General features: G+C 42.8%; 2 protein-coding genes across 15 annotated transcripts in view; both read left to right on the forward strand.

The window, feature by feature from the left end:
• The window catches only part of TRPV1 (transient receptor potential cation channel subfamily V member 1), an 11,373-nt gene extending 3,127 nt beyond the window's left edge, over positions 1 to 8,246 (forward strand). For 2 of the 5 annotated variants that reach the window (XM_086859666.1, XM_086859667.1), the window contains 14 exons: positions 52 to 218; positions 504 to 656; positions 1,019 to 1,159; positions 1,628 to 1,926; positions 2,532 to 2,708; positions 2,911 to 3,075; positions 3,252 to 3,347; positions 3,654 to 3,724; positions 4,125 to 4,290; positions 5,003 to 5,069; positions 5,483 to 5,799; positions 6,346 to 6,473; positions 6,702 to 6,841; positions 7,292 to 7,616. In XM_086859666.1, the coding sequence (XP_086715792.1) occupies positions 52 to 218; positions 504 to 656; positions 1,019 to 1,159; positions 1,628 to 1,926; positions 2,532 to 2,708; positions 2,911 to 3,075; positions 3,252 to 3,347; positions 3,654 to 3,724; positions 4,125 to 4,290; positions 5,003 to 5,069; positions 5,483 to 5,799; positions 6,346 to 6,473; positions 6,702 to 6,841; positions 7,292 to 7,461 (2,257 nt within the window). In that variant the 3' untranslated portion in view covers positions 7,462 to 7,616. Of the gene's footprint in view, positions 1 to 51; positions 219 to 503; positions 657 to 1,018; positions 1,160 to 1,627; positions 1,927 to 2,531; positions 2,709 to 2,910; positions 3,076 to 3,251; positions 3,348 to 3,653; positions 3,725 to 4,124; positions 4,291 to 5,002; positions 5,070 to 5,482; positions 5,800 to 6,345; positions 6,474 to 6,701; positions 6,842 to 7,291; positions 7,617 to 8,182 lie in introns of those variants that run through there. The other 3 variants (XM_086859668.1, XM_086859669.1, XR_015278544.1) reach the window with 2 other exon arrangements.
• A 16-nt stretch (positions 8,247 to 8,262) lies between these two features.
• Positions 8,263 to 24,337, forward strand: part of TRPV3 (transient receptor potential cation channel subfamily V member 3) — a 29,154-nt gene continuing 13,079 nt past the window's right edge. For 3 of the 10 annotated variants that reach the window (XR_015278545.1, XR_015278546.1, XM_086859675.1), the window contains exons 1-4: positions 13,602 to 14,137; positions 17,302 to 17,388; positions 21,279 to 21,401; positions 23,803 to 23,907. Coding sequence is in view for 8 of the 10 variants with exons in the window: in XM_086859675.1 (XP_086715801.1) it covers positions 21,283 to 21,401; positions 23,803 to 23,907 (224 nt within the window). In the remaining 2 variants the exon portion in view is untranslated. Of the gene's footprint in view, positions 8,342 to 13,111; positions 13,333 to 13,601; positions 14,138 to 17,099; positions 17,389 to 21,278; positions 21,402 to 23,802; positions 23,908 to 24,337 lie in introns of those variants that run through there. The other 7 variants (XM_086859674.1, XM_086859677.1, XM_086859672.1 and 4 more) reach the window with 6 other exon arrangements.

Consider the following 24,337-nt stretch of genomic DNA (forward strand, 5'->3'; position numbering starts at 1 on the left):
AAAAGCCTGCTAAATATCTGACTTTAGGTAACTGACATTTCCCCTTGTTAGGCTCCTATCTACAGATTCCATCACAGGCTGCTCAGAAAAAGCTTTCAAATTTTATGACCGCAGGAGGATCTTTGATGCTGTAGCCCAAGGCAACACAAAGGACCTCAGTGACCTGCTACTCTACCTTAATAGAACCTTCAAGCATCTCACAGATGAGGAGTTCAAAGGTACCCTTTAGTGTCATATACCTTGAGTTGCCCTCCTCTCTTCCAGTAGTGCTCCTGAGATGAAAATAAAAAAAGATAATTATGTTACATGTCTGCAGGAGGTCCTTTAATAACCCTATTGATTAGGCAACCCATTGATTGGAAGGTTACAGGAGCTGAAATTTCCTGTGAAACACTAAATAAGCTTTCTTGTCTTTTGAAAAGAACCTCATTAATTCCTTCTTGCCTTGGTATAGATGGTGGGTTTGTAGCCAGTCTATATACCTGTAATTTTTTGTTTTACAGAGCCTGAAACTGGCAAAACCTGTTTACTGAAAGCCATGCTGAATCTACATGATGGGAAAAATGATACCATTCCCTTGCTGCTGGATATTGCAAGGAAAACTGGAACTCTGAAAGAGTTTGTTAATGCCGAATATACTGACAACTACTACAAGGGTGAGAGAAACAGCTGATGCAGTGGATGCTTAGGGTGCTGAGACTGAAATGGGGTCAGGCAGAGCTCTCAAATTCTTGTGCATGAGGCCTCATGCACTCCAAAGTTCCAGTGTGTGACTGACAATCTGTGTATATGTGCTGGGGCTGTGCCCTGTTAGGTGCAATGTTCTGCCATTTTTGATACACCATGATTTAATGACTTGCATTTGCTGTGTGTGGTTTTTTCCTGTTCAGTTCTAGAGTTCTTTAGCTTGTGGAGCTCTCATTTCCAGCATCCAGAGCTGAGGGAATTGCTCTGCTGAACACTCTCAGTCTGTACTAAATGTTGAGGATTTCTGTCTGATGAGTGACTGTCTCTGTAGGCCAGACTGCTCTTCACATCGCCATTGAGAGGAGGAACATGTACCTGGTGAAGCTCTTGGTCCAGAATGGAGCAGATGTTCATGCCAGAGCCTGTGGGGAGTTCTTCAGGAAAATCAAAGGGAAATCTGGCTTTTATTTTGGTAGGAGTGAGCACAGTATGGTCTTTATTGATTGAGTTGTCCTAGCAACATCCCAAGTGGAAGCTGTTAAATAATCCTGTTTATGTGGGACTGGAGGCTCAGAAGTACCAGATGGGCTGTTCCACCTTTAAGCCAAATATTTCCTGCCAAAGACCTAGATAATAAAGAAACACAGTTGGTAGCTGATGGTGCTCAGTGTGAGCCTGGTGTCAGCTTTCCTTTGTTCTCTGAGCACTGTATCCTTTGTCACCTGCTCCTGTCCTGGCAGAGCTTTTTTAAGCAGCTGTGTTTCTGTGATGTAGTTAAACCAAAGAAAACCTATTTTAACGGCTATCATGAGAATTGGTGCTGTTCCAGATGGAGAAATTAATCTTTTCTCATGGTGAAAGATGAAAACAGTGTGATGTTTCTGTTTATGCACCTCTAGTACTGGGCTTTCTGACCACTCCTTCCCATTGCTTTCCATAGGAGAGCTTCCTTTGTCCCTGGCTGCCTGTACCAACCAGCTCTGCATTGTGAAATTCCTCCTGGAGAATCCCTACCAGGCAGCCAACATCACTGCTGAGGACTCCATGGGCAACATGGTCCTGCACACACTGGTGGAGATTGCAGATAACACAAAGGATAACACCAAGTTTGTAACCAAGATGTATAATAACATATTGATCCTTGGTGCCAAAATTAATCCCATCCTCAAGCTGGAAGAACTCACCAACAAGAAAGGGCTGACTCCTTTAACTCTGGCAGCCAAAACAGGAAAGATAGGGGTAGGTGAACAAAGGTGTTTGACTGTCCCATTGCTGTATCACATTATAGAGAGAATGTGTGAAACATTTATGCAGGATGGATTTTAGGACTTCATTATTGAGGCTTTTTAATTAAGAGGAATTGATGCTGCAGTTTAACTGCTCAGTCCTTAAAGGCTACAATGTGTAAGTGTGTCTGTGCCTAGCTGGTGTTACTGACACACCACTGGTATGAAAGGCAGCCCCAGAGGAAACAGAAAGTGGGTCTCTGATATAATCTGAACCACTGGAGCTCTTTTACTTTTGGCTGGCTGATGTAACTCATCTTCTGGCAGTCCCCATTCAAAGTGATTGTGCTCAGAGGTGTGTAACATCTCTGCTTTTCTCTTGCAGTTTTGAAACAGATAATGCCAAGCTGTAAGAGGTGTTTGTATTTCCTGTCTCACATCACACAGTGAGGAAATCAACTGTATTTATTTCAGACTGTGATCTCTGCAGTGCTCCAGTGGTTTGGCTTCAGCTCAGTTGAACTAGGGAGGAATTACCCCTCCTGTGTTGTGGAGAGGCTGAGGAATGAGAAGTCCATTAGCACTGAAACGTTGGTTGTATTGTTCTTTTGCAATTAGATTTTCGCTTACATCCTCAGACGGGAGATCAAAGACCCTGAGTGCAGACACTTGTCCAGGAAGTTCACTGAATGGGCCTATGGACCTGTCCACTCCTCTCTTTATGACCTGTCCTGTATAGACACTTGTGAGAAAAATTCAGTGCTTGAGATCCTTGCCTACAGCAGTGAGACACCAGTGAGTACTGCACCTCCTTGGATGGGGAGAGCTTCATGTTCCACACAGAGCACCTTTTCCCTCAGTTCCATGAAGCAGCAACCTCCCACCCTGAGCTTAAGGGAACTAGAGGGATCATTTGCTGAAGATTTATAAAATATGTGTTTTTTCAAATTCCAGTATATTCTGGTCCTAGCAAAATTCTCCTTTTTCTCCTGCACAGAACCGTCATGAGATGCTGCTGGTGGAACCCCTTAACAGGCTGCTGCAAGACAAGTGGGACCGGTTTGTCAAGCACTTGTTTTACTTCAACTTCTTTGTCTACACCATGCACATCACCATCCTCACTGCAGCTGCTTACTACAGACCTGTACAGAAGAATGAAAAGGTACATTACTCCTGTCATGTGTCAGGGGAACCACCCATTGCATGATATCCCTTGCTGCAGCACACTGAGAAACTTAACTGTTCCCCCAGAAATGGAATTGCTTCCAGCTACTGGCAAGGCCAGGTCTTTCCTATCTCCAGTTCTGCTGAACATATCTGTTTTCCTGTGTCCTACAGCCTCCCTTCACCTTTGGTTACAGCACTGGGGAATATTTTCGAGTAGCTGGAGAGATCCTGAGTGTACTGGGAGGCCTATATTTTTTTTTAAGAGGGGTAAGATATTTGAAAGTTTTCCTTTCCCTGTTTGGGTAGGTGGAGAAGAGAAGCAAACAAGCTTTTCCTATTCATGAGCATTGACTGCTTAGATAATCCATGTTTTAGTCAAGAGGTACAGATGATTTTCCTTGAGCTGGTGTTACTGGAAAGGTAGATCTTGCACCAGTGTTGGTTTTGAACCATTCTTATGAGGTGTTTTATGGGTACCAGCTCCCTGATACATGGCTCAGTGATTAGTTAATTAATTCACAGGAGATACTTAATATTTCCTTGATGCAAACCTGGTCTTTGTTCCCTTTTCAGATCCAGTATTTCGTGCAGAGGCGCCCATCACTCAGGACACTGATAGTTGATGGCTACAGTGAGGTTCTTTTGTAAGCTCTAATATCTTTGATTGCATCTCAGCCTGAAACAGATGAATGTGTGGGATCTATAGTTCAGGCTGAAGCCACCTGTAATAGGAGCTTTTCTGTAATTCCTGGGTCTTTACAATGGTAGAGTTGCCAGTGGTTATCACTGAACAAATGGGTCTAGATCAGTGACCTCCTGTGGAGGTAAAGCAAATTAAGTGTCTGAATGTTGTGTCAGGCAGCAGAGTTAGGAATAGATCTCCAAGTGGGATTTATGCATTGTTTATGCAGAAATCCTCCCATAAGGGAGCTTTGCCTCTCCAAGGCCCTTTCTCTTCCCAGCTGGACAATCCCTTGTTCTGCTCTGTTCCCAGCACCTGTGGCCAGCTCAGCCCTCTGTGTTCACACCACTCTTGTCTTCCAGCTTTGTCCACTCCCTGCTCCTGCTGAGCTCTGTGGTGCTGTACTTCTGTGGCCAGGAGCTCTATGTGGCTTCCATGGTGTTCTCCTTGGCCCTGGGCTGGGCCAACATGCTCTACTACACCCGGGGCTTCCAGCAGATGGGAATTTACTCCGTCATGATCGCCAAGGTCAGTGCAGGGAGCGACTGAGGAGGCAGCAGAGCCTCAGAGCAGGAACTTCTGCCAACAGCCCCATTTCCAGGGCACAAATGGCCATGTCTGCCTCTCATGTGACTCTGCTAGCCTTTGTTACTATTTTCTGAGTGAAATGATAAAATTTAAGTGATATAGAAAAACCCTCTGCTCTTCACCCACATGTTTTATAGTAGTATTGATAGGATGATGATGATGATGACTTTTATTACCTGCCATGCTTCAAAATAACTATAATTGGGTAAGCATGGATGCAAGGAGACTGAGAACAGTACAGGCTGCTCTGGTGTGAGATGGCCCAATTTTCTACCAGCTGGAAATTTCTCCAAGTATAGATAAAATGTTGCCAAACACAGCAATTAGCTAAGAGGCAGTAACTGGCTAATGAACCTCTCTGTCATGTAGCCAGCCCAAGAGGGGAAGAAAGATGCAACTGCCTTTATGTGGTTTGTACTTACAAAGAGGAAACTGTTCCCATGTGTATATGTTGCATTTGTGTGTAAATTGTTCCATGAATACGAGAAAAATGTTTCCTGTATTAAAGTTTATTATCTCATCTGGATAAACAACAGTTCAATGCATGAACAGCCAATTCAGAACAAATGCATTCTTGAGCCAAAGCAGTACCAGTTTTTGTTGCAGTTTACATACAAGTTTTAAAATCTTTTCATCTCTTTCTCTGTTACAGATGATTCTTAGAGATTTATGTCGCTTCATGTTTGTCTATCTTGTATTCCTTTTGGGATTTTCTACAGGTAGTATTCTACTTGGAATTACCTTTTGTTACCTTAAAGAATCTCAGAAAATTTTAGTTTTCAAGTTGCTTAGACTTTTTGTTCCAAGCTAAAAACTAACAAATTAACCTACTTAAAAAACCCAAATCTCTTCAGAGCAACAATAATCTGTAGTACTTTCATACAGCTTTTCATCCCTGGGTTGCAAAGCTGAATAGAAAACCAGTCATCCTTTTCTATGTGGAGAAAACGAAGTTAGCACCTGCTTAAGAGGGTGTCAGTTCTGGGGAACATTTTATAGGGAAGTTTCCCTGGGGCCAATGTGCCGTGGAAGGAATGTGTGTTACCTTTCTGCTCATTTTCATTGCTTGCAATGAAGTTATGATCTCAAACTGTGTTTCCATTGTGTGAATGTAATTCTCTTTTTGCTGCAGCTGTGGTGACTTTGATTGAAGATGACAACGAGGGGCAGGACACAAATATCTCTGACTATGCACGGTGCTGCCACACAAAACGAGGCCGCACCTCCTACAACAGCCTCTACTACACCTGCCTGGAGCTCTTCAAGTTCACCATTGGCATGGGGGACCTGGAGTTCACAGAGAACTACAGGTTCAAGTCTGTGTTTGTCATCCTGCTGGTGCTCTATGTCATCCTCACCTACATCCTCCTGCTCAACATGCTCATTGCACTGATGGGGGAGACTGTCAACAAAATTGCACAGGAGAGTAAGAGCATCTGGAAACTCCAGGTGTGTTGGTTCTGTGAGGCTGCTGTCTAAAAAAAAAGGTGTGGGAAACCCTAAGAGATTTCAGAGAGAATCTTAAGAGCTGATGTATCTACAGGTCACTGCTTCTTTCAGATTCACCTGAACAGGTCCTAAAAAAAAATGTATTAGTTCCTTTTCCATGTATATTTGATGTTTTGCCTAAGCAGACGTTCCCAGTGTTCCACAGATGTTCAGAATGTAAGAAAAGAAGTATTTTTGTAATTGGACAAAATTATTTGGGCTTTGTATGATGGAGAATCCTGATCAGAGTATGAAGAAAGAGATTATGCAAGGGGAAAACCAATCTTTACCAGAATCAGTTTTTGTTTGAGATAAGAAAGGGAACTTCTAGTTTTATTCACAGGACAGTAATTCAGCATTTTCAGTGACATGTTAACAAAGGGTGATATCTGCCCTAAGATGTTTGCAATGATAAAAACTCAGGGTTTTTGAAACAAAGACAGAATTCAGGATTTGTTTGACTTTGACCAGCAGCCCCTCAGTGCTCTGCTTTCTCTTACCTGGCAGAGAGCCATCACAATCCTGGACATTGAGAACAGCTACCTGAACTGCCTGAGGCACTCGTTCCGCTCTGGGAAGCAAGTCTTGGTGGGGATCACACCTGATGGCCAAGATGATTACAGATGGTGCTTCAGGTAACCTCTTTGTTTGTGTATCAAGCCAACAGTCTTTTGTAGGCAAACAATTTCAAGTATCTGGTGGTGGGAAGCGGAACCTTCCCCCTGGAGCACTCTGAAGAATAGAGCACTAATAGTGTCTGCAGTGGTCAGTTTAATCTGGTTTTTGGGTCAGATCTGAGGCTTGAGAGGTGACAGTTTGTGGTATAAACTGATCCTGGAGCTGTCTGGTGATCCTTAGAATAGATCTTGGGTTTGTTGTCTCCCCAGGGTTGATGAAGTGAACTGGTCCACGTGGAACACTAACCTGGGCATAATCAACGAAGACCCTGGGTACTGTGGGGACCTCAGACGAAATCCCAGTTTCTCCATTAAGCCTGGCAGAGGTGAGGCTTTCAGGGACACAAATCCTGGTGTGGGCTGCACTCTGCTGATAGCAGCAGCATGGATTAATCGATAGAGGGCAGTCAGTGCTATGCACCTACTGGCAGTGCAGTGACTGAGTTGATGGCGTTTTCAGCCTGCACAAAATGCAAAGGATGAAATGGGCTCATTGCTCCCAGTTTGACTCTCTGGAGCAAAAACCAAGGAGTTACTCTGAGACCCCAAGTCCCAGAGTTTGGGAGCTCAGCATCCAGCACCAAAGCATTTAACTGTGCAGTCAGTACTTGCCAGCTGAAATATGGAAAACTTGTGGAACAGGATGGGGAAGAAAACCACAAAGTTCTTTCTTCCTGCTTCTTTCTTCTTTCATCACCTTCCTGTTCAAACCACTTGTATATTTTCTTATGTTTCTGGGGAGGGGGAAAAAAATTAACCATTCCTTTTGTTTTTAGTTTCAGGGAAGCACTGGAAAACATTGGTTCCACTTCTAAAAGATGGAGAGAAGAGGAGAGAAGAGCCTCACAAGCTGCCAGAAGAAGTCAAATTAAAACCTGTTTTGGAACCTTTTTTTGAGCCAGAAGATTCTGAGGTGTTGAAAGAATCAATTCCAAAGTCAGTCTAATTCTGGGTGCCTGTGCTGGTCCTCACAAGGACAATAGAGCACTTCATTTAAAGGAACAGGGACTTCTGGAAAAAGGTCAGAGGACTTACGGAATTACCATGTGCAAGGATTTATTTATTACACTAAGTATGCTAAATAAACTACTTGTTGTTTAAGTTCATGTCTTCATGGTTACTTTTAAGACAATCTTCTGTCTGCTTCTAGAGTCTCTTGTATTAAACAATTATTTTTGTGAGCACGCACAGGCCCTGATTTTCTGACTTTGCTGCCTCAAAAACCAACCAACCAAATTATTGTGACACTGGAAAAGCACTCATAAAAGAGCAGTAAAAGTCACCAAGGGCCCAGAGAGATGTTCCTGTGGGGAAAGTTTCTTGGAAAGCAGATAACTAAATGGGCACATGGAAAGAATAGAAAATAATTTTCTCATAACACAAGAACAAATACAGTCTGTGAAATTTTAAAGGTTGAATAGTCAAAATCAATGAAAAAAATGTTTCTTTTACACTGTCTGAGTAAACTCCAGAAATTCACAGTTATTTTACTGAAGCTAAAAGCTTAACAAGACCCCAAATTTGACATTTATTTAGATAACAGATGAACTTTGCACAAAGTAAGAGATAGTGGTTATAGAGAATATATGTTTCAAAGGTCAGATGTATAACAATGTACAACAATAATAATCTTGAAATTAGAAAGTTTTTGTTCTTGGCTTTGACAGCAACGGGGAAAAATCTGGTGCTGAAAATCCTTCTGGCTGGATTTACAAAGAGAATCAGGAAAAATATCAGAGGGAAAAGAGGCAGATGTTCTGAAAATACAGATGGGAGCCTTGGAAAGAGAGGAAAGAGTAGGAGGAACTTCAGCATCTTCTTGAAAAGTAAGTGAGCATAGAGGAACTAAGGACAAGAGAATTTATTTTATTGATAGCTGGCCCCATATTTCAGTGCTGGGCCACAGTGCAGCTGTGCTGGGCAAGAAAAGGTTAATGGTTTTACCTTCTTTCTTTGCATCCCCAGTTAATCCCTGGAATAAACAGCCTCAACGGCCCCCTCAGAGTGCACACACAGCTCTCCCTGAGTCAACCAGGTGTGTGACCAGGGCCTTCAGCTGTTCCTGGGGTTGCACCTGAAGTACAGATAATTTTCATCAATAACCCTTGTAATTTTGTTGAATTTACTAAAATACTGGGACATTGCTGGACACTACTTTTAAAGAGAAGCAGTCAGTATGTTTGTACAAAGGCTGCCCTGTGAGATGAAATTTTAGGTTGTGGGACATCACTTCTTTTACTGGAGTCAGGATTTCTCATGTGGTCCTTTCTCATGGGGCACTACAGAATATATTTCAAGGAAATCTTCAAATATCCAGCTGCTTTATTTGAAATAGTAGCACCATCTAGAGGACTAATAATTCTTGTTTCTTTAGTTAATATCACTCTGGACAAATGTAATTTTATTTTCACATAGTTTGTAGAGTAAACCAGAGAAAACTGACAATGTATTTGAAAGGTTTGCTTGAAAAAAGTCAGAATTTGAACTGGAAATAATTGGAATTTAATATCTCTGGTGGACAAGGAAGCCACAGAAGATGTTTAAAGTAGGTGTGTTCAGTTTTCTGTCTCTAAACCCTTGTTAGCAGTCTCTAGATGCCACTCAGGGCTTCATTATGCTCCACAGTGAACATGGCAAGAGACAATCCACATGTAAAACAAGCACAGCTGAGTAGGCCAGACAAGCTGAGACAGTGAAATAATTTATTATTTAAACTACTAAGAATAAACATAGAGAGGAGCTAACCAGAAAAACACAGTTGGTTGTCCCCCTGCTTTGTGTGCCATGGTGAATTTATGCTTGGAGGGACACCAGGATTATAATATAGCTGGAAAGCATTAATGAAATTTCTGTTTTCCCTGGGAGGAATCCATTTTTCATAATTATCAGCCTGGGTAGAGACCTAATCTATTGCTTAAAGTCCACCTTGATTTACATCAAGAGCCATCCTACACCTCTGCCTTCCTGTCCCTTCCTGCTCCAAAAATATCACAAAGGACTTCTTAAAACAGAAATGCTGAAATTCAGGCTGAAAACATACATCAGAATGATGCTGTGTGGATGTAAAAGCCCTGTATTTGTGGGATAGGGTGGTGCTGGTAGGGTTTTTACTTGTATTTCTAAAATCCCTAAATCCTCTCTGGGAAGCAAACAAAACTATCCCACTTTTCTAGAGGGAGTTATTACCAAGCTGTTCCAGCTAAACCATCAGTTCAGCTTCTGCAATGGGCACAGATTTGTTTCCCACGGATGGGGAGGTTCAGCTTGGCAGTGACTCTACTTGAGGAAGTGTTTGTCCATTAAGAACAGCTCTACCAGGACCAGCACCTTTCTGTTCCTGCTGCTGAAACCTCCACTAAGCATGGCCTTGCAATAAGTGATCTTTATTTGGTCTGTTTTGTGGAGGTTCTGCTCCCCTTGACATATTTTGCAGGTCTTGAAAAAGTCTTTTAGTTTGAGGTTTGTGTAATTATTTCACACTGAACAGGGTTAGAAGCAGGACATGGCTCCTGTACTGTTCTTTGAGGTTTGCAGGTGGTAAAAACCTGTCTTCTCACAGTTATTAATTACATTCATTTGTGTCTACACTTAATAGGAGATGATCAGGTTGGACAACCGTATATAAATATATCTATAACCCCCAGCTCCCAATAACCACAGTGGAACTGGAGCAAGGGAAATGGAGGGTGTTGATGTGGTCACCTCCCATCAGAGGGTGACAGCTGTTATTAGCAATGACTGCAAATGTGTGTGGGATGGAGATAGCAAGAAGGGGTGAGCTGGGCTGAGCTTCCCTGGGAGGTGAAAATGGATCCATGAACATGGGGAAAAACAAAAACACAGTCTCAGTATTGACAGCATTTCCATACCTGAGATGCAAGTGGTTGAGTCAGCCATGAAAACTGTGCCTTTCAAACTCCAGTAGTTCCTGAATTATTGAGAACAGCAGAAAGCCTGCCTGAAAACCTTGGAGCCCCACATCCTGTTCTTCATGTGCCCTCTGCCATGGCTGCACTGGAGTCTTAATAGCCCCTATCCTAATTAAACATGAATGTTAATCCCTTCTGAGGCAGCTTTTAGTGGGGTCTGTGGCAGAGCAGGGCCCACAAGAGGGCCCCCACACCGTGTATGGGGCTACTGCTGTTCCCCTGGCCCTGGGACAGCCCCTCTCCCTCCAATGCCACTGTCCTGCTTTGCTGCCTCTGCTCAAATTCATGGCACACAATCAGATTTATTTGCCAAACTCCAGCTCATTCTGTCACTCTTCTGCAGCCTGGATATCAGACTCGCTCAAGGATCTCTGATAGAGGCCTCAATACTCAAATACTCAACACTCAAACCCCCACAAGGTGTGGGCTCAGCAAGTGCTGCTGTGCTACAAAGCAGGGGGGATCCTGCCAACCCCACAGCTTTCAGGGATAAAGCCAGTGCACTCAGCTTCTGAGGCTTGATGTTTTCGGAATCCCATCAGTAGGAATTTGACAGTTTTTGTTCAAAGTGTTGTACAAGTGTGTTACACTGGTAAATCTTCCAAACTCAAAAAAAAATCCATTAAAAATCCCAGGCAAGCTGGGGATCAGGCAGTGTTGGGTATTTGAGACCAGCTTGCAGGCCTTGGAGACAACCCTCTTGCAGTGAAAGATGCTTCTCATTGTCACCATGTCTGCTCCATTAGGCACAGGCACGGATTTACCAGGCCTGGGGAGGAAGAGGATTTAATTGATGCTGCCAGATACAGCACAGACACCCTGGGTCTTCTTTAGGTGGTTTTGGGGCTCTGAAGTGCTTCCCATCACCCACACCATGCAGGCTGGGATTACTTTTCACTCTGGAGAAAATACGGACCAAATTTCTCCTACAGCAGATGTTAATCTTCAAAATATGTGGTGGTGAGCACTTATTTCTCTGGGAAGAAGGAGAAATCAACAAGCTGAGCTCACTGGACTTCTCTCCTCCTGCTGTGTTTGTGATGCTGTGGCTCCATCTCCATTAATAACATTCCCTGTTTCCATGTGCAGGGCATGAGTGGGCACGAGGAGACGCCAGCATTCACAGGATCATTGAGGTTTTTCAGGCTCCATCATCCCCCACAGCTGTGTTCCTCAGTCATTGCCATAATCAACCTCTAAAATCAGCATTTTAGTCACCTGGATGTTGGTATGAAAGGTGGAATTGCCATGTCAGGCAGTGGGAGCAGCTCACAATTACAGGAACTGAAGGAAGTGTCCGACTCACTGGGCCAGAAAGAATAGTTTCCAGCCATGTCACAGACTCCAAGTAATTTCTTTCTAAGCTGACAGGAGAGGTTTAGCCCAGGCAGCTCCTCTTTTTCCAGAGGAGAATGTGGATAATGAACCACCCAAAGAAAAGGAGCCTCAGTTCCTGTTAGTCAGAGGGGAAAAACCTGGAGTGTTTCATGGGCAAAGAGGAGCACACAAAGAACACAAATCCCTCATTACCAGATACAGGGCTGGAAATAGGTGAAGCTTTCTCTAGAGGATGATTTCCAAGGACAGATAGAAACAACTGTTTTTGAAATATGCACAGCATTTTGAAATATAACTGAAAACTGAGAGGAGATGATTTGTATAATAAAAGAGGTTTTAATTAGAATAATGGGATGAAACTGAGGCAGGGGAAATGTATCCTGAAAAGATGCTGAAGCACATATGATAGATGTCTTCCCAAAGAATTCCTTTTGGAATCACAGGAAGTTTCAAACACCAGCCCATGGATGCAGATTTATCCAGTGCCCTCCTGACTGCAGGAATGAGGGGCCTGCAGGTTTTAGAGCTCTTGTTTTGGGGACCCAAAGCATCTGAGGGTTTATTTCAACTGGTAGATGTTCACTTTCAATTCTGCTTCATTTATTTGCCAGAAAGAACTTGACAAAAAAACCTGGAAGGGCCCTGCAAGGGCTTAAGTTTGTTATAACTCCTGAGCATTTCATATGCTGCTGCAGCTGATACAAAGCTTAGCTCTCAGTTTAATGCCTGATACTGGGTGAATTTTTGTTCCCCTCATGTTTTTAGAGGTCTAAACAGATTTTTGGAGAGGGAACAGAAATGAACCATTCCCCAGATTTAGATGGATGAGACAGATAAAAATATCTCCATTCTAAATAGGGAGGTTTGATGTTTTTAAAAATCAAATGACTGAACCATTAGTTTAACCTGAATTTCTTATAACATGAAAGTTCCTCCCCAGTTTTGGTGATCACCCTCCAAAAATTACTTGAGTCAAGCAGTAGCAGCACAAACTTGAGCCAAAAAAAATGTAGCATTTAGGTGGGGCCACGCTTTCCTCACTGTGTATTCCTTGAGGCATTTTCATGTTGCCTCATTCCCCAGTGCTGCTCATTACCAGAAACTGCACCACAACTGAAGATGCCCAAACTCAGCCTGAAACAGCTGCAGAACAACCCTGACCTAGTTGGGAGTGTGAGGCTCAGCAGCCAAGAGAGGTCTGTGCTTTGGGAGACCTGGCTGAGCTGGGATGTGTCACACAGGAGCCTTGGCTCCCTCAACCAAGAGCCAATTGCAGGAAAAGGTGCCTCTCTCCTGCTCTTAAAACTGGTTTAATTTCTTCCTCCAAAGGTTTTATGGCCTTGTGAGCCTCCCCCCTGCCTGTGCCCAGCCTGTGACCCACAGCACCAGCAGCAGGACGTGCTCACAGGACAGGGACAAGAGGAGCACCCCCAACCTTCACATCTGGACCTGCACATCTGTACAGTGAGGGCTGGAAAAGGACTCTGTGGAGGAGTGACAGGAGTGGCAGGGGACACTGAGAACAGCACAGGAAAACACACTGGAAAAAAGTAATAAACCCATTCCTCTCAATGCTTATCATTATCTCCTTAGGTAGCCCTAACACTTTGCCAAGGAAAGAATAACTGTGTCCTGAAGTCAAATATTGATGCCACTTCCATAAAGTGGACTTTTACTGCACTTATTTCAACTTAATGATTACTGAGCCCATCCCTGTATAGGGAATTGGGCACGGATGTGGGAATTAGGGAGATGCAGGTAGAAGTGAGCACTCTGTCAGGTGGGGAGAGGGTATAATAAGGGAGGAAGGGAGGCAGCTTTGGGTATTTTGGCTGGGGGGTGGGGAGGGGAGTGTGTAGAAGCTGAGATATAGGATCAGGCTTTTCTCTGCTCTTCTGTTCTCTTAATGTGAGCCCTGGCTATGATTCAGTGGGTCACTGCTCAAATGCAGAATAAAAATGTTCATTTTCCCTGCTGAGGAAAGGAAGGCAACAGCAGGGACAGACTGAGGAGTGTCATGAGGGGAGCTGCTCACTGTGCAGGACTCTCAGGGCAGCAGCTGGAGGCCTGCTGGAACTGGGTCCAGGAAATGCAGTTTGGAAGAATAGAAAATAATTAGGATAACAATTTTTTTTGCCCAAGCAGAAAGAATAAACTACACAGTGCCATGGTTGCAGGGAATATATTTGTGATGGAGGCTCCAACAACCCTTCTCCATCCCCTAGTGCATGGGACTGTTCTTTTCTGGCAGAAATCTTTGGGAATCAGATCTCCAGACATGGGTGCTGTACAAAAATGTGTCATGGCATTGATAAAGAGGCTGACTTGTCCCTGCAGCCCAGACTGCACCAACTGGTAAGTGATATCCCAATGTTTTCCTGGAATGACTTCCCACAAGGCTGTCTCCTGTAGGTGATAGTCATCTGCTTGCAGGCTAATTCATTTTCCTGTTGCTCAGCTTCATAAAGCAGCCTTTTATCTTGCAATTTATGAGCATAATGCATAAGTGTTTGCAAATGCTACTCAGTTGTCTGCAGAGGTGGGAAAAGCTCTTTGTGTACCAGCACACAGAGGTGATCCCAGGACAAGTTTAACTCTGAGAGGAGGGGTGAGGAGAGCACAGTGAAAAATCATGGAAGACTCCTGTAATCAATTGAACACTATGCTCAGGGGAAGTGGGCTGCTACTGGTATGCTCAGTGTTTTAATTCTTGTATTTTGGATTATTTTTAAGGAGCTTGGGGAATAGAATGATAACAATAAGTAATTTACAATTATTCTTGATGTTACCCAAGGTCAAAAATACATTTAGGTAGTGGCTTTTCCCCTTAGTGACTCTGTTGGGGAACTGAAAATCACAGAATTAAATATAAAATCTGAATAACTTCTAATGTGAGTTTGCAATGGTGCAAACTTGGTGATGTTTGGGACAGTGTCCTGTATCAGCAGAAGAGCAAATGCAGCTCTGACTCACTAATGTCAGATGGAACATCTCCAAATGCTCATTCCCTCCCATCTGGGGTTTCCTTCATCTTGTTCATTTCAGTTTCTACTGAGTCTAACACTTGCTAGCAAAACAAAATAATGCCACATAGGGCTTCTGCTGCTTATTTGTGCTGCACAGACTGTCCAAAGCTGAAACTTTCAAGTAATTTTTAGTAGAAGATGCATGTTATTGATGTTCTTGATTAATTTAACATCTCTTATGGTGTCTCTTCAGTAGCTGAAGCAGCTTGTGACTTCTGTAAAACTCTATAAAATGGTCATGGTCATGACAAAACCTCTTGCTAAACCCTCTGTGGCTTCTGAAAAATGCTGCCCTTGTCAGAAACATCAGGGTGGAGCAGGGAACAAAAAGGCTGAGTAGGTTAATGATTAAAACTGGAAGAAAATGTTTGCCCAGATGTGACTGTCTGTAGCTCTGCCTCTCATTTTGTGGCTCTCAAGTCTGTTCTCACAAGCAGCCCAGCTCAGGCCCACAGCATCCCAAAATTCTATTTTCAGGGAGATCGGCCAGGAAGAGGCAGGGTTCCTGCTCCTCAGATCTGAGAGCTGCAGAGGAAAGGCCACACTGGGGTTCAGGGGGTCAAGGCTGCCCTGACAGTGCAAGGAGCAGCTGTTCACAGGGCAGGCAGGATGGAGTGGAGCTGCTGTGTGTGAGCTGTTCACAGCTCCTGCAGTCCCTGCACCTTTCTGTGGGCAGGCTGGGAGCAGGGCTCTGCCTCTCTTGCTGCAGCTTGTCCCAGTTTTTCCTCTCTGGATAACTGCCACAACATTATAAATAGACCTTGCTGCTAGGTCCTGTGTTCTGCTAAACCACACAGTTCTGGGTGCTTTCAGATATAGCTGCTTTCCAAGTTCAAAGTCCTGCTTGCTGCCAAACTCATTTTCTTTCAGTAGCGAAAGGATTTCTGTTACTGTGGCTGGCCAGAGGTAAAGCAAAAGTCCTCAAGTGCACCTTCACCCAGATTTCATGTGGCTTTGCCTATTTCCATCCTCAGAGCGACTTCAATTAAACAGTTTCTTGCAGTTTGTGTTGAGAACCAAGCTGGTGCTCTCACAGGCAGGAGGGAATGGCAGGATCCAGTCCTTATTCCAGGTTCTTACACCAGCAGCTAAAAGACCAGCAAAGCAGCTGCCTCTGGGTTGTCACAGTTTAGCTCAGGCGTTTGGCAAGATGTGAACAACATTCCCTGGCACAGGTCTTGGAACAGAGCAGGAATTTGTGTCAGGCAGAGCTGGATGTGTGTTCAGCATCTCCAACTAAAGAGAGCCCCAGTGCCAAATCCAACCAGCCCAGGCACAGCCCCTTTCCCCACGCAGCTCCTGGGGAGCTGATTCATTACCAGGAACTGTGCAGTGCTCCTGGCATTTCACACAAGGTCTGAAGCAAATGTAACACTCAGCAGACCCATTTTTAAATAGATTTTATGAACATGAGGAGCTTATCTTAAGTTTGTAAATGTATTTTAATGCCACAGTCTTTGGATTAAAATGTCTATGTTGTAATATCCAAAGATATTTTGGTTTTACTTCCAAATTTTGATCTACCTCCTACCAAAAAACACCATGTGGACTTGACTTTTTTTTTTTGCCCTTGCCTACAGCTAAAAAAAAGATTCCTGTTTTGCTGCCTACATAGTTCCTCTTAAACTCCTATCTAATAATTAAGTCAAGACCAGCAGCTGTAAATACACCTTGCAGGTTTGACTGTGAAGACATTTGAGTTTTTCACACCCTATTTCTGGTGATAATGCAAAGATTCTATAAAAAGACCAGAAGAACTTACGGTCATTCTTCTGGTATGTCCCAGAGCAGAATCCTGCATTCACCATTGCTCAACAGCGAAGGAGAAAAGCCATTACCTGTCACAGGGGTGTGAAACCAAACTGGTTGTGTTCCCTCAGCCTCTGTGGGGACATACTCATTAAAAACTTTTACAGGTAGGGTAAAACTTAAACACACCCACCCCCTTTCCCCTGACAGCACTGTGAAAGCGTAAGATTTTCTAATGTAGTTTGTAAATTTTCAAAGTAACAGCAAATATTTTTGCTTGCTGGAGCACTTGGGATCATTTCCTTGTTTTTTGCTTTCTGCCTTCTGAGTAGGTTCATGCTATGTAATAAACTGAGAATGACATAAAGGTGTCATTTACAACCCAAATGCCGATGCATAACCATTTTCCTTTGCAAACAGCAAGTAAACTGCAGAGCAGTGATCACCTGAGATACTCCACTGCTGCCATGAAGTCACCTGTGGGCAACTCAGCTTTAGTAACACTGCAGCATGTAATTATTGCCTGTGTGTCATCCCACTTTGGCAGCTCTGAAGTCAAGAGTTGTTGCCTGGCCAGTTTCTCCCTGCTCCCTAATTTCAGATGGAGCAAACCCCGTACAGCTGTGGTTCCTTGGCACTTCCCTGGCTCTGCTGCTCAGCTGAGCGCACTGGATGCCTGGAGCAGGGTGGTTTTGTGTTTTTGGGATAGTCTGGAGCCCAAACGTGGTTTTGTTCCTTCGGCAGATGAGTTTTGGATGTTGTCAGTGGGGCCTTGCTTTGATTTTCACCACCCAGGTCCGTCCACGCCGACATGGAGGTGTTGTGAGCAGGGTGAGTGCTCCGGGGGTGTTTGGGGTGTGATGCTTCTGGAGAGAGGGAAATCTTCCAGGCACAAAGATGAAACCTATCCTTCACACAGAGAATGTGTTTCTGTTGTGCTTGTTTCTGTTTTTCTAGTCTGTAAATGGCTCTCCTGAGCTGTGCCATGCTATTTCTTTGGGCATTCTGGAGTGTAGAAGGACAGGCCTAATTTAATTTGTTTGTCAGCCTGGAACACTGTTGCACTTCCTAATTCCTGTGCCAAGGGGATCCAAAATGTAATATCACACAAGCAAAATGCTAATACATTCATCATCTTCAACAAAAGTATCAGCTACTGTAGTGACCATTGAAAGTCAAATATAAGTTCTAGAATAAGCTATTTCAACTCAGAAAAACTTTTTTTATTAAAATAATTTATTTTATTATTTAAATAATTTAATAATTATTAATGTGATTATTTAAATATTCTTTTATTAAACATTATTTTAAATTCAGAAACAGGCCGATAAATAATCTCAAATAGTTTTTCCTTAGGGAAAAAAGTGGCATTTCAGAGGTTTTTTTTTTAATTTCTGTTAGGAAAAACCTTCATAGGAAAGTAAAAATTTCTCACCAAGAGGAGCATTTTTGGTAGCATCTGAAGTCTATGAATCCCTCCCAAAAGTTTAATAATCTTACTGGAAGGTGAAGCTCTTCCTACCTAGTATAACTTTCTGTTGATATGACTCATAAATAATGCAGTAAAGTCAGAATGAAGTTTTATCAGCTTTCCCCTCAGAGTGGGGATTTATTTTTTATGGGCCAGTAAGAATTAGGTCGTAGGTGCTGGAAAGTGTCATGGTCTGTTCTGAGGAGCCTGTGAATGAAACAGCTCTTGGAAGTCATTTCCCCTTCTCTGCCCCCAGGGAAGGGGAGACCTTTGTGCCACTGCATCAGAACTGAGTGTTTCTTCTGATTTGTAGGATTCTCTCTTTAGCTACCTCATACAAACTGTTACTGAGATATAAAGATACAGATATGTGTGAGTTTTCTTGTTCTCAGATAAGCAGAAGGTGAGTCTGTGATAATGTGTAGGAATGGCAGAATCCCATTCACCATCACAGATAAATTCCCTTTTCCTACCCCCAGCACACTGGAGGTCAGATACGAACTCCTCAGATCCCTTTCAAAGTAATTCTTAATACTATAAATGAATGCAGGTTTTCATCTTGCCGGCCACTTCAAATAAGCCACTTCTCTGGCGGCCTGTAAGTGACAATTAAGGAGATAATGGGAGTAGAAAATAGTTACAACCAAAGACAAGATTCTGTATCAGGTTGCGTAAACTACACTGCTTGGATCTGACACTTTTCAGTCTGCTGCTTCCTCTATTTGTCAGAGATGACAGAAAATGATGGTGTGCTGAAAGCTGCTGATGAAAGCCCAGCTTAGTTTTCATCTCAGCACACAATTAATTGTGATTAAAAATGAAGCAGACGCTACCTCAGCACTGTAACAAGGTACTTCTGCTATGGTGCCTGCAGTTATTTACTTGGGCAGGCTGAGAGCTCATTTTAAATCGACTTTTTGACAGGGATACAGTCTCTGTGCTTTTGAAAGCCTACTCCCTCTGTACTTAAGGAAATCTGTCCTCTTTTTCCTTTCCAAATTGCTTCCTTACATCACTGATGGTTCAGCAGTCCATCATCATCCAGTACAGCTTCAGTGCTCTCCTCAGAGGTGCAGCCTGTTCTCCAGTCACTGCTGAAATCTCTGTGGTGAAAACCGACTGTAAATGGAGCTTTGAGCTGCTGCCCTTGCAGGAAGGTGTTGCCATCTCTGAGCAGCTCCAGCATCACTCACAAACAAGAGGAATTTGGAATTTAACCTTGATCTTTATTCCTCCAGATCTTAATTCTTCTCTCCCACCCCTCTGCCTTCACACCACACCTGGCTGTGCCCTTCTCAACTTGGCAACTCCTTTCATTGACTTTTGGACTTTTCAGTCTGTTCCCAACTATTCTTTTCCTTTCAAGTCACTTATTTTGTGAAGCTATTTAATGTCAATCACCACCATGGTCCTCTTTTATTTGGTTTATGTCAAGTATCCCATTTGCCTCTTCTTTGGGATGGTAGATGTCTTTGCCCACACACAGTTTTGTATTCTTTAAGTACTTGATAAGAAGCAAATAGCAGAATTATTGGTGAACTAAACAAGACAACAGTCATTTGTTTTAGCTGTGTTTAGACTAAGTGTTTATCAGTGTATTCACTGACACAACATGTGTGTGGGGACTATGTGAGTGGCATTTCCAGTGGCACAGACAATCTTCTTCATCCCACTTCCACCGTGTCATCTCCAAGTTCAGCTCTTCTCTGCATTTACTAAAAGCTGTGGTGTAGTTTGTATGCAAGTAAAAATATTTTTCTCTTTATAAATTATTTCTTGAAAGCTGTGGTATGAATTCTTAGGGACTTCATCCAAACTAGGAAGGTAGTGTGAACACACCTGCTGATGGTGTTATTTTCATGCCTGTTTCTTCAGCCAGCCTTTGCAAGATAAGGAGTCCAAGTAAATTCCAATGTTTTGAGTTCCTATTTCATAGGGTGCAAAGAGATTACAGCTGCACTCAGGAGTGTTTGGACCCTGTAAATTCTCAGTCCTCTGTACTTGAAAATTGCCATAATTAAACATTTGTTGTTTGTGCATTAATAGTCTTTCCCTCAAATACCAGTGTATTTGATATTCTTGGCTCCTCTCTCATACCAGGTGTCATGTCTTTTCAAACAATCTGCATTCTGTATCTTGACACTCCCATAATGAAGGAATCCTGGTGCTAAGGCACACTAACAGTACTGTGACAGGAGCAGAAAGTTTGTGTTTGTACACAAATTTGTCACATTAAGGAAAGTGGAGTAGGAAGGGGGGAAAATGTGTAGTTGATTTTGTTCAAACTTTGCAGGCAAATTATTTTTACCATTTGTCCTTGGGTATAGAGGCTACTCCCCTGATTTCCTTGGGAATGGATCCCTGACCTCATAAATCTTGCTGGTTTTACATTCAGTGAATTTTAATGTGTCCTGAATTCATCTTCTTGCTTTCAAATTATCCTGGGCCATTTAAAATGATGCCCTTGAGTACTAGATTGAGAAACAGGGAGATAGTTATTCATTATTCATTATTCCTTACAGAATTCATGCTGTGGGTGTTCCCAGGCAGGTAACATGCATCAAGATCCTTCTGTGTCATGTGCTGGTGGTCATTTCCATCCAGCAGAACCATGTTGTTTTTTTCTTTTTCCTGAGGAAATGTTGGTAAATCACCAGGACACAAATCCTGGATGTTATCCATGTGACAGTTCATCTGAGTTCACTTTGGGCATCATTTTCAGTCTGCTGTTTCTGCTGTTCCAATGCAGTGAAAACTTCCAGGGATTTTTCTTTGTTCTTTTCACATCTGGAACATTCCTTTATATATTTTCTGTTGCACAAATCTTCATGAAATTCACCACTTTTCTGAAATTATCTTGACCAAGAGCAGACTGCCCAGATTAACTGTAAAGATGCCCAACTTTAGAGCTACTTATAAAAGTCATCGTGCTCTTTTTCCCTAAATAACACACACTGTCACTGTGACTGACAGGCTCCCTTCAGTTTAATTTAGGCTTGAATTTATGGTTCTCCTGGTACCACTTTTAATGGCACTTGTCATAGACTGAAATTTAATGAGTTATGTGTGTAACCCTCCAGATCTGATGCATGAAATGGAGGGGGTGTGTGCTTAACAGCTGAAAAATGAGGAACTTTGGGGAAAAAAGAATCAATATTTGTGTTTACAAGTGAAGAGATGGTAAACAGATAATTTGGTCACCACACTTCCTTCAAACAAGAATCAAATAACTGAGGTCTCTCTACTGCAGAAACATGATTAAAGATAACAACGAAATTGTTCCACTAATGGGCAAGAAAACAAACCCACCTGGAATTCCCCCTGCAAACCAGCAAGAGAAAAAGGTGACTGAAGGCACTCCCACCAAGAAAAGGTAGGACTCCAGCTCAGTCTAAACCACTAAAACTCCCTGCTTTATCTCCTTTAGGAGATCTTTGCAGTGAAATCCCACCAACATCTTTATAATCTCAGAAGAATCTGATGGTTAATGTTTGGTATAAGGTGATCTTTTTTTGAGAGATCACATGGAAGAACACACCAGGTTTTATGTAAGAGATGTTGGCCTGAAGAAAGGGAGCATTTCAAACTTAGTCTCACATGGAAATGTGACAGATTATGGAGAGGCAGAGGGCTGGGAGAGCAGCAGGTTTGAAAAATTCTATCACAAACAGAAACCTAAATTCACTCTATTTTTCATTAGTCTGATTAATGAGACTTTTTTGCTGCTTTATAAAATATTCACTTTCATTCATAATTGATATTAGAAAATTAATAAAGGGGTTGAAGGTTTGTATTTAATATGAATGGGGAAATGAAAGCTGTAATTCCTGCCTGATACTATGAAGTCAACTAAGTTACTGTAGAGAGAGGATGAATTTTCATTCATATACTTTTCATTCTGGATAATTACTGGTTATTATGGCAATTTCTGAAACTCTTGAAGGCCTGGCCAATTGTGGCTGTTCTGACATTTCTAATTCTCAATAATCAGAGGAATCACTTTTCATAGGAATGGTGCCATTAGTTATTTGAGATCCACTGCCTGGGTGGTCCACTTTGTCTTTTTGTCATCAAATTCAAGAAGAGGAACTCTTTGGTGGGTATGGGGGGAGACAAGGTGTCTGAACAGCTCATGATAATCCCAGCACTTCAAAAAGGGGCAATTCCATATCAGATTGTCGAGTTATAGGAATATTGCCAAAACCAAACCCTCAATTACTTAACTCCTATCTCCCATTCCTTGTGGCCTCAGGAACAGTAACCTTGGGGTTTTTCCCACCTCTCAAGCCAGAGCTCAGGGTGTGGCTGACAGCATTCCTGTAACACACAGCACCGAGATTACGTGGATTTTAATGCAGGGCTTTAACATACTCTATTAATTACATGTTCCAATGCTGCTTCATCCTGTTCCTTCAAAACTCTCCCTTCGCTTCCCCACCAGCACTCCTAGGGTGGCATTTCTCACTCTCAGTGTGTATTGGCAATATTCACTTTTTTGAAAGACAGTGGCATTCCCTGCTGGAAGCTCCTGGAATGTGGGTGGACTAAATCTGTAATTAAGCACAGGAAATCCGAGGGGCAGTCGGGGAGGAGGCTGTCAGAGCCTTCTGATGGCTGTGGGTAGAGCACCTGGCCACGTCAGCTCCTGGCTATTTGATGGCACCCTGTTTTGTACCGTAGATTTTGGGGTGTTTTTTTTTTCCCCCTCCCCATGAGATCCCCCAGGTAACCCCCAAGGCAGGAGAGGTGAGGTCTGTCAGCCCCCACAGTTATTGGATTCCAGAGTTAACACCTGGATCATTGAGCCATTGGAAAATGAGATGAATTAGATACTGCTATTTTTAGCAAATAACAGCAGGTTATTCACCAGTGTCCTAAAAATACTCTGCATTTTACCATCAATGCAAGCACTTCACTTCAACAAGATTTTCTGGGGAAGATGAAGTTAGGAAAAAAAAAGCCCTCTGGACAAACCCATAAATATTAGGTGAATTGGAAAGGTTTTTCAGGTGACTACTGCAACATTTTAGAAAGGTAAGGCAGCTGCTGAACAACAGCCCCTGTGGGAGTTGCTGCATCCACCACTGAAACTCCTCTGCCTGTGGTGAACTGTAGTGATGTTTTACTGAGATCCAGTAGAACCAAGCCACTGATTTTTGCCTCTCAACTCTGCAGGTTTTTAAAAGGTGAAATCTTTCTTTTTGTGTCACTTTTTTTGTGTTGTTCCAAATTTTATTTATTTTTCACTATAAATATTTATATAATTATTTATAGGGAGAAGTTAAATGTCATGCAGGAAGGAGGACACATTCAGCTCCGGCTGGTGGAAATTCCTGTCACTGAACAAGTGACCTTTCAAACTTTGATTTAATCACTATCACTGCTAATGTGTTTGAAATGATCCATCCTGAGGGCTTCTGGCTGGAAGAGCAGGGACTGGGATCAAAAAAAAATGCATTTTTGTGTGGCTGGACAGTGACAGGAGTTGGGTGCAAGGCTGGTTTAGAGATTGCTGCTCACATGTGTCAGGATCTGATGCCATGTGTTCTAAAAATACCTTGGGAATTTTGCCCATCTGCCAGCCTGGAAGAGTTGGGCACAGGCTGGAGGTTGGGATCCCCTCAGGGGAAAGCAGATAAGCCTCTGCTCCAGCTCAGGTTTAATGCCAGGAGAGATCAATTGTCAAGCTTGCCCTTGGTAGTTCTTTTCTTGGTTTATGGTTGGGCTTGCCTTTTATTACTGGTATTTTTTTTTAAATGTACTGTCTTCAACAGTTCCCACTTTTTCCTGGAGATTGATGGTTTTGAAAGCAATGCCACTCCCAATAACACCTCTCCCCCGGTGTTTTCCAAACCGATGGATTCAAATATTCGCCCATGGTAAGTTACAGATGCACAGGCAATGGTCCTGCTGCAAATATATCTGTTTTCTTCCCAGCAGCTTCCCCTTAATTCTCCTTGGGCCTCAGTGCCAGGGTTTCACAAGACTTTTCACAGCTTTTGGTCAGTTCAAATACAGACCTTCACTGGAGATTTATCTTTGGTTTTATCTACTGCTGTTTCCATGGAAGAAATCAGGCCTCAGATCTGAATACATTTAAAATCAATATTTTAAAACTCTTAACCTCTTATTTATGATGCATTAGAACAAACTCCATGCTCTCATTTGGGTGTTTTCTGCTGTGTGAAGACCACAGCCTAATTTAGCAAACTGTTCCCAGCTGGCTGCTGACGTCTTCCTTCTATTGCTCATTAACAATCAAATGTGGAAATGCTGAATCTGAAATATTTAAGGCAGCCATTTATGCTG

The sequence above is a fragment of the Cyanistes caeruleus genome, chromosome 21, assembly GCF_971803275.1.
Source record: "Cyanistes caeruleus chromosome 21, bCyaCae1.hap1.1, whole genome shotgun sequence".
Lineage (NCBI taxonomy): Eukaryota > Metazoa > Chordata > Aves > Passeriformes > Paridae > Cyanistes > Cyanistes caeruleus.